The 16,554-nt window shown below is 46.3% G+C and overlaps 1 protein-coding gene across 16 annotated transcripts in view; it reads right to left on the reverse strand.

The window, feature by feature from the left end:
• LDLRAD4 (low density lipoprotein receptor class A domain containing 4) overlaps positions 1-16,554 on the reverse strand; it is a 436,878-nt gene that overhangs the window by 254,763 nt on the left and 165,561 nt on the right. For 14 of the 16 annotated variants that reach the window (XM_035270492.3, XM_035270491.3, XM_035270484.3 and 11 more), the window contains one exon: positions 8,138-8,548. In XM_035270492.3, the coding sequence (XP_035126383.1) occupies positions 8,138-8,177 (40 nt within the window). In that variant the 5' untranslated portion in view covers positions 8,178-8,548. Of the gene's footprint in view, positions 1-8,137; positions 8,552-12,766; positions 12,885-16,554 lie in introns of those variants that run through there. The other 2 variants (XM_008979457.5, XM_054243922.2) reach the window with 2 other exon arrangements.

Consider the following 16,554-nt stretch of genomic DNA (forward strand, 5'->3'; position numbering starts at 1 on the left):
TGAACCAGGAGACATCTTTCTCACACCACCCTGGAGTATTCTACAAATGCCAACATTAATTGAGAGGAAAAACAGTCCATACTCCCATATTGACTATTGCTGGTTGAAAATTTTTAATTTTAATGGGACCATAAACCACCACCCAAATTAAATTTGTTTATTTTTATATCACATTTCTGGGTTCTCCCATTTAAACATAGTGTCCTGAAATAAACACACAGACCTGTGACTTGACTTCCAGCCAAGTTTGATGACTCTTGACCTGTGACGACTGCATGAGATGCTGGAGGAGAGACCATTATTAGCCCAGCACAGGCAGGTGGCAGGGTTCAAGTGCAGAGAGAAGCCCTATCAGATGGGATATAAGGAAACAGAGGGGAAGCCATGTGCTGGACATTCCCACGAGCAGAGGGCCCAGGGCTGAGCCAAAGTCCTCAACCTCCACAGCCCATGCTCCCACCAGATGCCAGCTCCCACCCCCATGCCAGCTCCCACCCCATGCCAGCTCCCACCCCATGCCAGCTCCCACCCCCACTCAAGCTCCCACCCCAATGCCCCGACCCCACACCAGCCCCCAGCACCATGCCACCCCTACCCCCATGCCAACCCCCAACCCCATGCCAGCTCCCACCCCCATGCCAGCTCCCACCTCCACACCTGCTGTGATGTCATCAGAGCTATGGCAGCTAACTGTGCAGATCATGATGACACTGAGGCTATACACTCCTGGGACACAAGCATGACGACTATTAAATATCTGCTAAATGACCCCTGATTTTTATGAGGGCTTTCTGTATAAGTCAACGTCAAGGAGACTATGAAAGAAGACGGGGAAGAACATTTATTGAGCACCACTATAAACTAGTGTCTGTGTTTTGTACTTTACAAATGTTATTTTACTTAATCCTTATACAGAGCCTACTCACTAGCCATTATCTCTACCTCAGTGTTGTAAAGAGTGCATCTCAGAGAGGTCAGCTGATTCATCAGCATCACAGAGCAGGAGCTGGGGGTGACTGAGGCTGGTTGCTCCTGCTGGAAGCAATGCCTTCCCCAACAGACAGCACAGGAGAATCCAGTATGAAGGACTCTAGAGACATCCACACACTAACGAAAGAAGAGGCTAGGACCCCAGAAAGTACAAGAGGCCATGTATGGAAGCAGTCTCCTGCTTTCTGCACATGTTTCATTTCTCCAGAGATAAGCAGCTCCATTTCAGGGATGACTACAACATCCAAGTTTCAGATGTACAATGGACAAAAGCCAGCATTTTCCAAAGAACCTAATGAGATGTGTAGGTTGCTTTGATCCTGGATATTCAGTGGCAGAGAATTCATCTTAAACAATGCTCATACTTAATGACAGTAAAGCCAGCATCCAAACTGGTCTCGGTGGTGGTATATTTATTAACAGTTAAAATATCAAAAGAAATTCAATATAATTAAATATAATTTCTTTTGATATTTTAACTATTAATAAATATACTAAATACATTAAATTATATTATTAAATATAATTTCTTTTTCTACTTTATTAATAGCAATGAAAAGGCATTTATGACTATATGTTGTACACACTCAAGTAACTTTAAAATACACATATTTCAGACAATACTGAAATCATTTCTCATCCTTATTTAAAATGGAAATGAGGCTACCACAATGCCTGTAAAAAAAAAAAGATAATCACTTTTGATTATCTTGAAACAGTACAGAATGGTTTACAGGGAAGAAAATGGAGAAGAGTTTGGTGCTTATGGGAACAATAACATAAATTATATGTTATTTACACACAGAAACATTATTAATTAAGGTTAGGTTTGTAACTGAGGACCAGATGCGAGGCTAAACAGCATGAAGGAAAAACCAGTAGACACACCACAGTATGTAAAATGGCTCTCTCAGCAAACTTAACTTCCCTGGAGAAAAAGCATTTGAGATTTACAAAAAGCCATTATCAATCATTTCTACGTCTACTAAATTGCAAGGAGGAAGACCGTCTAGGCTTCTCCTGCGCACATCACAAATGGTTACATGGACCTAAGACAGCTCCAGAAGATGGAGAGGAAGGTGATGGAAGGAGAGACTGTAGAAGATGAGAAGGCATTAGCAACAGCATCGACGTTAAAAACTGCACAAACAATTGGGTTCATGGTCACTTTGTCCAGAACTTTGGTCACAGCAAGAGAATGAAGGAAGGCAACTCTAGGGGGGGCTCAAACTCCAGGATGAGGAGTTTGGACTCTTGTTAAGAAGCAAGAAGCAGCCCTGGAAAGTTTGGGGTCATGGGAAAGTTATCACTAAAGCCTCACTTTAAAGAGCATCGGCAGAACTACAGAGAGGAGAGAATGAAGGCAGGGAGACGGTCTCATGACACTGTTTCTCTGCAGCACTTGACATACACCTGGCAAGAGCTCCATCAATATTTGCTCAACAGAAGCAGCCCGCCGGGAACCACTGCACTGGCACAGGTGGGACAGGCACACGGGAGCTGCAGATGGCAGGAGGCGACCCCCAAACATTCACAGCTTCTTCAGAGTGCACACTACGAGAAGCTGTCCCTGCCTGCTGTTCTTTCCAAAATGCCTTCCAGGTCTTGTTCATTTGGAAAACACTGCCCACTGCCTGCCTTCCTAGGACCTTCATACTGCACAGACCTATATTAAAGACTGAAAAGTTCTATAGTAAAGAAACTGGCTTAAGTTGATTCTTTCAAGCTTTGGTCATGAATTCACCCCTATTCCTTTCATGGAGGAACAGCTCTCAACATGTCCTAAAGCGGGCATTCTCCAGGCAGCTCTGGAAGGCAGGGGCTGAGGGCATCCGTGGGTCAGCCACAGTGGCAACCTTGCAGATGAGAGGGATGAGAAACACGCAGAAGGTCTGTGGGGTGGGAAGGCAAATCTGGAGCTGCTCCTCAATGCAGCAGTCAAAGCACACCCCCAGCAAGGACACATCCCTCACTCAGGGCCCACAGGGGAAACAGCTCTAACTACTCCGTCTAAGTGAGTTTTCTTTTTCAGTCATTAGTGGCTAAGAAAAGCTGGTGACAAACACCCACAAAACAGCACTTTCAGACGCTTGAAGACTGTTAACTTCCCTCCTCCTCCTTTATGAGTGAAATAACCTTAATTTATTTAACAATTAGATCTGATTCTCCTTTCACCATAAAGACTAGCTGTAAATTCTACAGGAATTTGGTTCACTTACCTAGTTATTTGAGGCTAAATGTTTTTTCTCTAACATTGAAATGATTTTAAAATACTAAGAAAATTAATTGTGCAAGACCTTTGCAGTATCTAAGGGTGGTACCATGGGCAGGGAAGAGGCAGAATCTCAAGCCAGTAACCTCTGTAGGATGTAGGCGGTGGTACCCAGGCAGGATGCGTTCCAAGTCGGTTGAAAGCACAAGAAAACTCAGGTGAAATCTCCCCCGCTATTAGGGCACCTGGAATGGAGCCTGGCAGACCCAGCCTAGAAGGGTCTCTACTTCCCTCTGCTCAGAGGAACTGGGGGTTTGTTTTCAGGACAGACAGAGTCTTATCTTTCAGGAGTCCATTCACCTATATCATTGCCTCAGTGAATGACGGCCAGGCAGAAAGAAGGCCTGGAAGCACAAAAACAGTAAGTTGAAGACACCTGCATTTTTAAGTGCTCAAGGGTAACATGAGGGTGCTCCACACAACACATGGTGCTCAGGCAGCCCTTAGAGCAGCATGCTGCAAAGAGCTTCACAAATGCCCTGTGAGGCAGGTGAGGGCCACTCCACGCACAGCTGAACCACGGAGGACAGTGCAGCCTCAAAAGTTAGGATAAACCAATCCCTTTGGAAATTCAATTACAAGCTTTAACAGAATTCACATCTTTGGACCCAATAATTCCGCCTTGGGGAGTTTATCTGAAGGAAATAATAAAAAATACAGAAGAGCTTTTATGCACAAAGGTGTTCATCAAAACGTTATTCATAAGGGTGAAAACTGTCAAAAACTGCACTATCCAACAATAGGTACACAATTTTAAAATTCAAGTACATGTACATAAAAATATGCAGCAATTTAAAGTCATATTTATAAGAAAAATGCTCATAATGTAATATAAAATGGGAATGATCAGGTTACAATATTGAATATACATTAGAACAGAGTTCTGTAGGAAGAAATTCACTGAAGAAGACTGGAAGGATGTAAGCCAAAATGTTACCCAAAGAAAGATTCACATGGCAAGGATGCATGTGGAAGATTATTTCTCTTCTTTTGACTCTTGTGCTTTCCAAGTTTGCTTATAATGAGCAGATGTTACTTGTAAAAGGAAAAAATTAATTTTTGATATAAAATAGTATCTAAATGACTAAAATCATTTCTAAATTGGATATGCTGAGAAACTTTAAAATAACATCAGTTCTTGTATGCAAGGATTCACCTAAGAGCATAATTAAGAAGTTAAATGTGCAATATGCATCTATGTGAGTATACCCACACTCACCCAGGAGGCAAGAGGTCAGTTTGAACTCCACCACAGGCTTGTTAGCATGGCACAGGGACAGGGGCCTCCCAAGTTCCCACCACCCTCGTGGTACTTTCACATGCTCTAAACAAACGCAGCTTCACAGCAGGTCTCCCAGCTCTCCTCCGCAGCCAGAGTGCCACCCCAAACCCTCTTAAAGGGGAATTCTCAGCCTCCACCCTCCAAGAGAATTGGAACATAAAGTGACAAATTTCTTTTAGTGGATACAGGGTAAACTGCACAGTGACGTTTGTCTGGCCCCAAAACAAGATTTAAAGCCTAGGGAAGATGCCTCAATGCCTTCACCATTTAGGTTATCTAAGGTAAGACTCCTTTCCATTAGCCCAGACAATCAGCAAAATCCAAAATCGTAAGAACAGCAACCCAACTAAGGCTGTGGGCTGGGCACCAGGCTCCTGTTCACCTCCTTCTGAAGCTAAAGTTTCAGCCAGCTGCCCGGGCAGGCAGGGCGTGTCAGCCCCTTCATCCTATATCACGGGGAATCTTGCAAACTAAGTGGGCAAACAGATGGGAAGGAGACCAAGAATAAAAATGACGAGCCTAGTCTACAGGGACTCAGCTCCAGAGAAGACCAGGCACTCACGTCTCCTTATTTCACTGCTAGTTACTTCCTAGAGATGGGGAAGCTAAAACTGCCACCGTGGAGGTGCTTGCACACCCAACAGTATAAACACTTCAACATGTGATAGTCTCTTGAGAATGAGCAGACCCATTATTTCGATCCCCCCAATGAAGGAACGGCACAAGTCAGTTGATTTTTTTTTTGAGACGTGACCCCCTTGAGCACCCTGGCCTCTCTCTAAACCCTGCTCTGCTGAGTGCTGGCTCCCAGTGCTTCCCAGACTTTAACATGAGCTGAGCACCTGGGGTCTTGTGAGGATGAGGGTCCTGATTTAGCAGGTCTAGGTGATGCCAAGACCAATTAAAACTCAGTCTCTGAGGGTGAGAGCAGGTGGCAGGGAAGCTCCCCAGGGAACCCCGTGTGTGCCTGAAGCCACGCTGTGAGACAATCTGGAGAGGCCACTGGCACCAGCCAGTTCCCACCTGCACCAAGTGTTCCCTCAGGGAGCAAGGCCAGCGTGATGGCACTGGCCTCGGAGTTGCTGTGAGGACCAGCAAAGGACACACGGCAGGAACACAGTGCCTGGCACACTGTGGCTCCAAAATGGTGGCCATGGCCAACACCCCACCATTGCCACCAGCACACCTGTTACTCAGCCAGGCTGGCACAGCAGGGAAGAGGCCAAAATAAGAAAACAGATTGTTGGGAAACTCATAAATGTGAGCTGAAAGAGAGAAGCCAAAGTATTCTCAGCAAAAAGAAATGATAAAATGTGCAGTGATGAGCAGAGCCAATTAGCCTGACTTGTTCACTCCACAGCATATACATGTATTAAAACATCTCACTAGAACCTACTAATATATATAACTATTATTCGTAAATTACAAATAAAACAAAAACGTGAGCTGGGGTGGAGCTACAAGTGGGTGGCTGTGACAAGTGGGGAGGAAGGTGGGGTGACACAGCCCTAGGGGTAACAGCTGCCATGTACCTTGGCTTAATATGTGAGAGGCACTGTCCTTCCTGCAAGAATCCTCCAGGCAGAACCACAGGATTCTGAGTATTCTAAACAGAGCCTCAGTTTGGCCCTTCCCTTTCCCTTGGGGCAGAGGAACCCCCAGCACCCCAGAGTGTGAGGACAGCATGGCTACCTCAGTGGGAACCATGTGGACCAGCATTAGGTGCAGCAGGTTGGGGAGACGGCCCCAGAACCCTGGCCTCTGCGGGCCACACCTATGGTCTTCACCCTGCAGTCAGGTCCATGGACAGGAGAACTATCTAAGAGAGTGTGCCACTCTTCCTCGGGCTCTTTTTGTCCAATGCCATTTCCTTTTCTTGTTTCCTCTTCCTCCTAGAACTATTCTGAAGAGCTTCTTTATGTCATCTCCTGGTGCTGCTCCTCCCCAGCTGCCTCCTGGGGTGTGGGGAAGAGGGACAAGGAGGCTGAGTACACAACCGGCCACTTCTCAGTTGCTTCTGCTGCCCACCCCCCGCCTGGAGGGTAGGGGTATCCACAAGGGAGTTGCTCCTGAGACAGAAACAGCTGAAGCACACAAGGTAAGGGATGCAAAAGGGCAGGGTTTCCAGCCAGCTGGGCTGCAAGTATAAAGATGGTTCTAGAGAGCTTTGCTTTGCACATGCTCCCCGACCCTGTCAATATAGCTGATGAGCTCATCCACAAGGGCCATGACCTGCACCCCAGAACCTGGGAGGAAGGCTTCTACACAGCCGCGGAGCTCATCCACATGGACCATAGAGTAACCAGGCCCCCAAAATCCAGAGGGAGGCATCTATACTGCCGCCACGCTCACGAGCATGGGCCCTGACCCACCCTGCATGACTCGGGGAAGGCACCGTCACTGAGACCCCATGTCACAGATATGGTACAAGCAGCCAAAGGAGGTTGGCTGCAGGTGTGCACAGAAGCAGCAAGGATGGGAAGAACTGTCCCCTTTCTTTCTTGGAGCAGCACCACAGTGCCGTGCAGTATCTCCCTTCATACCGGAGCCACAGGGAGTGTGGAGAAGTGCAAGGCTGTCTCGGAGCTGACATCTAATCCAAGCAGAAGGCCCATGCCAATTGAGCCTGAGTCCCTGCCCCTCTCTCTAGGCATCCCAACAGCCTGATCTGCTCCCTCCATAAAATCTGAAAAGCTGCAAACTTTTGGGACTCACGGAACCAGAGAATAGGGTCACGTCTTGTGACTATTTCTACCATCTTTCCTTGTAAATAAAAAGCAAACCCCTCAAAATCTTTTTATGTAAACATGTTCTCTCTGAATTTCATGAGGTTCCTCAATGTCACAGAGCCCCGTCTGTCTACGAGGAGACAGAGGCCCAGAGGATTAAGTGGCTTCCTGGGATGTTATGTGAATCAGAGAAACAGCCAGGATCCAAATTCAAAAGCCCCTGTGTCTCGTGTGAGGGCTCTGGGAACCAGCCAGACTGTGTGGTTCCCTGAAAAATATGCAAACTGCCAGCCAGGCCCAAATCACCAGCACACTGGCATGTCCCACTCCTCCCCGCTCACGGCCAGCCAGGGCCAAATCACCAGCACACTGGAGTGTCCTGCTTCTCCCGGCTCACTGCAAAGTGAGTTCTTCCCAGCTGCCCCAAGTACACAAATAAATCTGATAAATTAAAGATGGGGAGAAATCAAGCACACATCGGCAATTAATCTTTTCCCTGGGAGAATCTTCCCAGTTCTATAAAGAACAAACCATACTTCCCCTGCCCTCGCTCAGCAAGTGACATATTTCCTTAGAGAACAGAGACTTGGAAGACGCTGTGAATACTGCAGGATATTATGTGTATCCTATCATTCAACACAAACAGAAGCAAAAAGTGTCAAACACTTTTCCAAACTCTTATTGGGTGAGAAGGAAAACATATTATTATTTTGTCAAAATCAGTCACCACAGCAGCCTGAGCCCTTGACTGCACTGACCTTCAGTTCCTGACTGCAAAGGTAAGTTCACCCCGTGCCGTGGTTTGGGAGTTTATTACCTGCCAGGAGTGGAGGTGAAGCCTCTGATTACCTGGGGCATGCTCACCTGTGAAAGCATTTGTGGCCTGAAAACCAGCTTCCGGCATACTGCTCCCCAGACAAGCCTGTGCTGCGACTCTTGTGCTGTCCCGTCGAGGAAGCCACCGGGCGAGGCTCAGGTCACTTCCATCTTAGCCTGTCCAAGTGCATCGCGCTGCTGGGCCGGCCTCTGGGAGCATCCGCGGCCCACCAGCCCAGCTCCGGCGCAGGCGGCGGTACCTGGGTGTGGCACCTGGGCAGCGTCCCCGCTCCAGTCAACCGTCCAGCCAGGGCGCAGAGGCCATGGCGTGGGTGGAGGGGCTGGCCCTCAGGCCCTCAGAGAATAGGCGCCCCAGGCCAAGCCACTGCCAGCATCCTGCAGGGTCGTACCTGCACACAGGAGCTCGTGGTCCCAGCTGTGGTTCTCTGTGCTCCGCCTCTGAAATTGAAAAGCAAGAGGTCACTTTCCTGATGACTGGCAGAAGCATTACAATTAACAGGCTTACAAAGGCCAGAAAGGAAAAGTGGCCAGAGCTGCCTCTACGACCCCACTGTGGACATGGAGGCGCCTGAAGGGGCTGTGAGGGTCAGAGGAGCTCCATCTGCCCCCCGCCCCCGCAAGGCCACAGCTGTGCTGGACCCAAGGGTCAAATGTCCTTCCTGGGCCATTCTGCCCTCACAGACACCCTGGGGAAAAAAACCCATTTCCCAAGCTGGGTTCCCAAGGCCTTAGACTGAGGTCTGTGGTAGATGGCCATTGTGGTCAGCACTCCAGGAAGAAAATTCAGGACTTGCATGAAGCAGTTTTTAAAAGGGATTCTCTTTATTATTTTATTTATTTATTTATTTATTTATTTATTTATTTATTTATTTATTTTGAGACAGGGTTTCACTAAGCTGCCAGGCTGGCCTCAAACTCCTGGCCTCATATAATCCTCCCAATGTGCTCAGCTTCCCAAAGTGCTAGGATTATAGGCATGAGCCACATTGCCTAGCCTAAAAATTCATTCTTAAGGAGAAAAACAAATGCCTACATTAACTTTTTAAAGAGAATTGGAAGGAAGAGCAAATTTAATCTATAAACTGCTCCATATGTTACATAATAATAAAAGCATTTTGCAAATGTTTCTCAGATTTTTAATGTTCATTCGATTAAACATAAAGCAATACTAACAAGAAGAATGTCAGAAGCCCAAAGAATCAGACTTTTAAAACAGAATCCTGAATATCAATCTCCAACATTTAGGAAAAGAGACTTCTTTTCTATTATCACTTCATCCTAATCAATTTATAACCGATTTTTAGAAATTGGTTATTCTTTTTCACCATTGAAATAAAGAAAAAGAACTTAAGAGAACAGACCACAGAACAGAAAGGAGCCCTCTGTTAACTGCATGTTGCTGTAAATATAAACAGAAGGTAGTGAAGTAACACATCACTAATAAATACTAATTATAAGGAGTACCTTATAAATTAACGAAGTACTTTAATGATACTAAGACATTCAATTCTATTACCTTCATGTATCTATAGTAACGTTCTAAGTTAATAAGGTATGGCCCAGTAGGAGTCCTCAAGTTTAAAGAATATGTAAAATTTCAATTAAAAAAAATTATCTGTGTAAACGATGGCTTTGAAGTGTGTAAAAATGTGAGAAAACATTTTTTTCTCTGAATTCTAACATTCCACCTAAAAATGGCCAGCATGCAGGTCCTACAGGAACTTCTGAAGAAACCTAGTTGCATTAGCATCATGAACTTTGGGAAGTGGAATTTCCTCTGCCAGATGAAAACAAAAGTCCACCTGCCCTAAAACTTTGATTTTTCTCTGCCCTTTTCTATGATGCTTGTGTGCAAATATGCTAGACTTTATTTGTTCCCGTTCTCTAAACTCAGAAAGAAAACTGAACTGTGGAGAGGTTTTCGCTGTAGTTTTATTGTGGGATTTTTGTCTATTTGTTTCACTGTAGAAGTTATGCTACCTCACTTTTTAAAAAATCATTGTTATCATAAGGAAACGATCAACAGAATGAAGAGACAACCAACGGATTGGGAGAAAGTATTTGCAAACCATACATCTGATAAGGGCCTAATATCCAAAATATATAAGTAACTCAAACAACTCAGTAACAAGAAAACAACCCAATTTTTAAAATGGGCAATGACCCAAAAAGACATTTCTCAAAAGAAGATATACAAATGGCTGACCGATATATTAAAAAATGCTCAACATCTCTAAGCATCAGGGAAATACAAATTAAAGCCACAATGAGATAACATCTCACACCCATTAAATGGCCATTATCAAAGACAAAAGATGAGAAGTATTGGCAAGGACGCAGAGAAAAGGGAACCCGTGTAGCTGTTGGTGGGAATGGAGATTGGTACAGCCAATTTGGAAAACAGTATGGAGGTTCCTCCAAACACTAAAAATAGAACCACCATATGATCCAACAATCCCACTGGGAAGGGAAGGTATTCTGACATACCTATAGCCAAGGGAATTGAAATAGGTATGTCAAAAATATATCTATACTCCCATGTTCATTTCAGCACTATTCACAGTAACCAAGATATGGAAGTACCCTAAGTGTCCTTCAGTGGATGAACACATAAAGAAAATGTGGTATACATACACAGTGGAGTACTATACAATTTTTAAAAAGAAGGAAACTATGTCATTTGCAACAACATGGATGACACAGGAGGACATTATGCCAAATGAAATAAGCCCGGAACTGAAAGACAAATGCTACATGATCTCACTTTTATGTGGAATCTGAAAGAGTCAATCTCACAGAAGGAGGGTAGAAAGGAGATTACCAGAGGCAGGCAGAAGAGGGATGGGGAAAAGGAAAATGTTGATCAAAGGTACCAAAGTTTCTGTTGGATTGAAGAAGTAAGTTTTAGTGATATTCTGCATTGCATGGTGACCACGGTTAATAAAAATGTATCACACACTTCAACATTGCTAAAATAATAGATTTTAAACATTCTTACCACAGAAAATGATGTTGGTGAGGTGATGAATATATTAATTCATTTGAATTGAATCTTTCTGCCATGCATGCATACACCAAAACATTACATGGTACCCCACGTATATGCAATTATTATTTGTCAAAAAAAGTAATTAGAAAAATAAAGTTATCATACATCCCACATGTCAAATGGCTGTGAGGAAGACTGAGGCCAATGTGGATCAAAATAGAGGAAACAACCAACTTCACCTTCACCAATCCTTAGCCTTAGGACTCCTAAAAGAGAGGCTGGGAACAGGTGTGTAACAAACAGTTCCCGTGAGGTCTAAGTGTTAACATGGCCAGGATTTTTAGGACAATGATGTGTGTGGTTCCCAACAAAAGCAGGACAGACACAGTTGTGTTACCTCATCAGTGAATACGTGCCTATTCCTATATATACTCTGAGTCTCCCCCAATGCAATTTTCAAGGTAAAATACAATTATAAATGCTGTAAAAAGTCTTCTTCCTCACTGCTAGCATACAGATTAGCTATCCTTTCTAGGAATATGCAGCAGAGGTTCAGGCTTCATTCTGCTCAGTGAAAGACTGTGACCATCCTAAAGCAGCCAGAACCCAGCAGCACTCGATAAGTGCCTGTCAGGTGACCAACAGGCAGGGCAGGGCGGGTAATCAGGACAGAGAAAACTCCGAGGGCCAGCATGGTCAGCAGAAGTCTGCAGGCCCTGTTCTAAACCAGACATGTGCTTTTAGTTTTCAAACCAACCAGCAACCTGCACGGTCACGCTGGGCATCTGTGGAACAAACACATGGAAGTGTGAAAGTTGGAGAAGCTGAACAAACACTGCCTGCGGGCCATCCCTACAATCTTCTGCTCTCATGGGCCTCCTGCTTGTGAGTTGCCACTCAGCCTTCCAGTCTCAGCCCAAAGAACTCTCCTTGGAGATGCTTCTTTGATAGCCCCCAGCCTAAGTCCAGACCCTGCTACACAACCCACAGCACCTAGTCAGCTTCCCAACATATTTGCAGTTCCAACTCCATGCCAGTGTCCTGACTGTGCCACACCTGCCTGTCTCCCCCACAAATGCCATGAGGGCAAAGGCAGCAGCCAGCAGATCCTCCAGTTCCTGCTGGCACCCAGCAGGTGCACGGTAAATATATGTTTCCTGAGCGAACACATGAGTGAAGGAAGGTATTTGTGTGAAGCTTCCCTGAGTAATATACCCAGCACAGAGAAGGCTCAGCAAACACCTACACAACCCCACCTCCAGCTGTGCCTGGCAAGGGGCATTTCCCAGGTAAGATGCTACTCCTCAGCCTGCTTGGCTGGGACCCTCTGGTCTGGTTTTCCTACCAACCCACTAGAAGAGTAGAGATGGTGATTACAAATAATGATCCCTCTGCACTCAGACTTCCCAGAAATTCCTATCTAGTAAAGGCCTTTAGAGGTCATTGACTTAAATGTCCTCAGGCTACAGAGAGAGAGCAAGCACTGGCCCACAGAGGCTCAAGAACTGTGCCCAACACTGGCAGCAGGAGAGCAGGGTTGACTCTGGGCCTCTTGCCCTGAAGGCACTGCTTCCCATGCTACTCCTGAGGCCCAGGAAGCTCCCTAAACCCAAGTGCCCTATATCAAGAGAGAAAGAGAGAGGGGAATACAGGAAGAGGCAACTTACCCAGACTCAAGGTCACAGTCAAGAGCCCCCCCAAGGCAGCAAGCACATGGTCGTCATTCTACACACACACACACACACACACACACACACACACACACACGGAGGTTCTATTTATACTGGGAAGATGGGCAGGACTAAACAGGAAATAAATTAATTCAATATTGCACTTGAAAAAATGTCATTAAGTCCCTCCCATAACAGAGCAACAGTTACTAAGGAAATAGAGCACATCAAATGGAAAAACACCCCCACGGGAAGGGACATTTAAAAACATTAAAAACATGAACACTCGCAAACCTAACCAAGTAAGTTGCAGGATCTGTCTGCCTTACCAGTTATTCACAAAAACTTATATGAAAGGCAGTCCTCCTCAGAGTCATTCAGGAATAAAAAGTGAATGTGTCCGTATTACAGCTTTCATTAAAAGACACTGTAAAAACAGACACATGGGGTTCAGGAAACATGAGGGTCACACTTGGGCACAGAAGCCAAACTCTAATGGAGAAGTGAAACAGTCTTTTTTCCAAAATCAAGTAACATTCAAAAAACTGTAGTGCATAAAGAATTGACGCTGCAGTTTCATTTTTTATTTCCTCCTGCTGTGGACAGACTGTTTCGCTGGCGGAATGTCGGTTACCTAGGTGACAGCTCCATAGCCACAGTTACCGCTCCAGGCCCCATAGACACTGAAGGCTGAGCCCCGGCCTGTGGACGCCGATCCCTGGCCACTCCCCACCAGAGATGTTCCAGGGAGAAAGGAACACTGCAAAATAAAGAGGTCATTCTAAACCTTGGCAAACCGGGGCTCTGTTGCAAAATTTTAAAAAAATAAAAATGAACATGTTTGAGGGCTGTACTGCACAGCTCACCTATGCACCATCTCAGCCTATGGTTCATTTAGGATCAAGGTGGCAAAGGGTTTGCCATGAGAAGATGTGAGAAAAATTGGGAAAAAGGTACCTGAGAAGCTATTTCCGACTTGAGCTGGCACCAGGTGTCCCTCCAAGGGAGATGCCACATGTCTCCATGTGAGTGCTCTCATAGATAGTGCAGACCTTGGCAATAGCCAGTCAGTTTCAAGATCTCCTAACAGTAAAGAAAAGGAGGTGCTACAAATGAAACAACCTCTGCCTCCAGGCAGCCAGAGGCAGAGAGCCCCAGGTGGGGACCCATCTCACTTCTGGTTCCCTTGGTGACTCCCTGGCCCCGGCTCCCATCTCCTCTTTTATAAAATGAGGAAGTGAAACTGGAGGTCCCTGACATTCCAAATAAGTCTCCTGTGGCCATGTCTCTGGCCAAGGGAGAGGGGGCAAATGGGCATTAGAAAGGACAAAGAGGGCAGGCACAGTGCCTCACTCCTGTATCCCCAGCACACTGGAAGGCTGTGGTAGGAGGATCGCTTGAGCCCAAGCATTTGCGACCCACCTAGCCAACATAGCAAGTCCCCATCTCTGGTAAAAATATAAAAATTAGCTGGGCACGGCACTGCACACTTATACTGGGGAGGCTGAGGCAGTAGAACTGCTTGAGCCCGGGAGTTCACAGCTGCAGTGAGCTGTGATTGCACCACTGCACTCAAACCTGGGTAACATAGTAAGACCCTGTCTCTTAAAAAAAAAAAAACTAAAAAGAAACAAAAGAAAGGGACATAGTGCACAAGCACAGAAGATCCACACAGAAATGCGAGTCTGAGAACAAGTCAGAGAAACGGCCTGCCTATAGCCAGGGAAGATTGAGTTGGAGTGTTATGAATTTTCCATGCTACTTTTCATCTCTGTGATGTGGGGGTGCAAAATAATGTGTAGCTTTTGCAACACAACCTCCAAGCCATCCTCACCCTGGGTAGCTCAGTGGGCTCTGATTACTTGTTCAGGGTAATGTAGTTCAGGGTACCGTAGTGCCTCGCTGTAGATCACCAATTCAGGACGCAAGTACAAAATCCAAAACACCTGATTCAAAGGCACACACAGGCTACAAACAGGAAAAGCAGTAATTATTAGAACAGTCTTTAAAATGTCACCTTGACAAATCCGACACTTGATAAATCCTGAGGCTCTACTCAAACCAAGTTGGAAAGAGTTCCCCTCAAAATAAACAAACAGAATAACTGTCTATAATGCATTAGTAAGTCTATAATTATCAACTCATATGATCTAGCAGCAGAGGAAGCCACAAGGAGTCATATATCCAACCCCTGTGCTGTGTGGAGGAGGCGATCCAGAGGCTCGGGGAGAGGGAGCAGGTTGAAGATGAGTGTGGGAGGAATGCAGGCTAGGGCTGGAACCAGGTGTTGGGATCCCGGCCCAAGCCTCCAGTTCCACTGTCCACTCACAGAAACCACAAGAGACACTGGCTCAAGAGGGAGAGACTCTGATACTAGGAAGACAGCCACGCACATGTGCACTAGCCGCTTGCTGGAATCAGGGAATACTGGGAGGATCTCCACTTTCCAAGGCCTAAAACAGACCATGCCTGCAGCACCTACATGCACAGGGGAACGAGAAAGGCTCAGGGCTTGGCCCAGGGGCAGATGATCCCTGGGCAGACATGCATTCAGAGGGGACCTGGCCTGGTCTGAGCACATCATGGACACCTCCACTGTGGCCACCAGCCAAGCAGAAGAAATACCCCCTACCCAACCCTACCCCTCTAGAGGTTCTGCTCCCACTGCGACCTGGCATGAAGGCTCCAGCTGGCGGGCAGGGGGCTGGCAGGCGGGAGCTAGGTTCTGTGATGCTCTACACCCAGGGATCTTTCCCACCCCAGCTTTCTTCAGATAAAATCAGCTTAAAATGGGCATGACAGGCGAACAAGAAGGGGGTCAGGCTGTAGGCTAACAAGTGTGGGCAGGAAGGGAGGGGGAGCTGTCTCATTCTTTGGTGGGAGCAGAAAAGAATATGAACCGACAAGCTGTTTGTATGAAACAATTTTCGTCCCCTTGCCAAGCCACTCCTTGCTGTCAGCTCACAGCAGGCTTCCCTGGGACACCTGTGCCGGCCCACGGTCTCTCCTTATCTCTGGCCTGCAGGATGCCACTAAAGCTACATCTCTTCATTCAGTATTTCAACAGCTATTTGTGGGGTCATTACTCTGGCAGGCACTATTTTAGGAGCTGAGGAGACAGCAGTGAGCAAAACAAACCAAGCTCCTGTGGCTACAGGGCCCAGATCCTTGTGTCTCGTCTGCCTCTGCAGGTGTTTATGGACAGTGCTTCCTGATTGTCCTTGGCACTGACCATGGGGACTAGAATACAGCAGGTGCCCAATTAATGCTAGTTGTACTGCACAGAATTCTAGCTGAGTCTCAGCTGGGTCACCTCCTTTTCAATCCATGGCCTCTGTCCTGCATCCAGGTGCCACACACAATTGGCTGCTGGCCTGGGGGCGCCCCATGGGGGACATCATGGCTGGGAGTTTGCTGCACAGGCAGTGCCCAGCCCCACGCTGTTTCAAAAATGCTCAAACAAGAGCCTTATACAAAGGGGCCAGAGAACAAAAGTCCAGGCTCTGGCCACCTTGGGTTCACCTACATTCTAGGCTGTGTGTGACTTGGGCAATTTCTTAAGCCCCTGAGCCTCAGTTTCCTCAGCTGTAAAACGGAAGGAATGATGGCACTGGCCTCATAGAGCCATCTAGTACGTAATGAGAAAACACAAACAAAACGCTAGATCTAATGAGGGCTGGAGGAATTACCACCACTCTCAAATTACTTCAACCTGCCTCGGCAGACGGCTGATGAAATTGTGTATTTCTAATACGCCTCAGCCCACCCTCTTCCAATTCTTATCT

The sequence above is a fragment of the Callithrix jacchus genome, chromosome 13 (assembly GCF_049354715.1).
Source record: "Callithrix jacchus isolate 240 chromosome 13, calJac240_pri, whole genome shotgun sequence".
Taxonomy (NCBI): domain Eukaryota; kingdom Metazoa; phylum Chordata; class Mammalia; order Primates; family Cebidae; genus Callithrix; species Callithrix jacchus.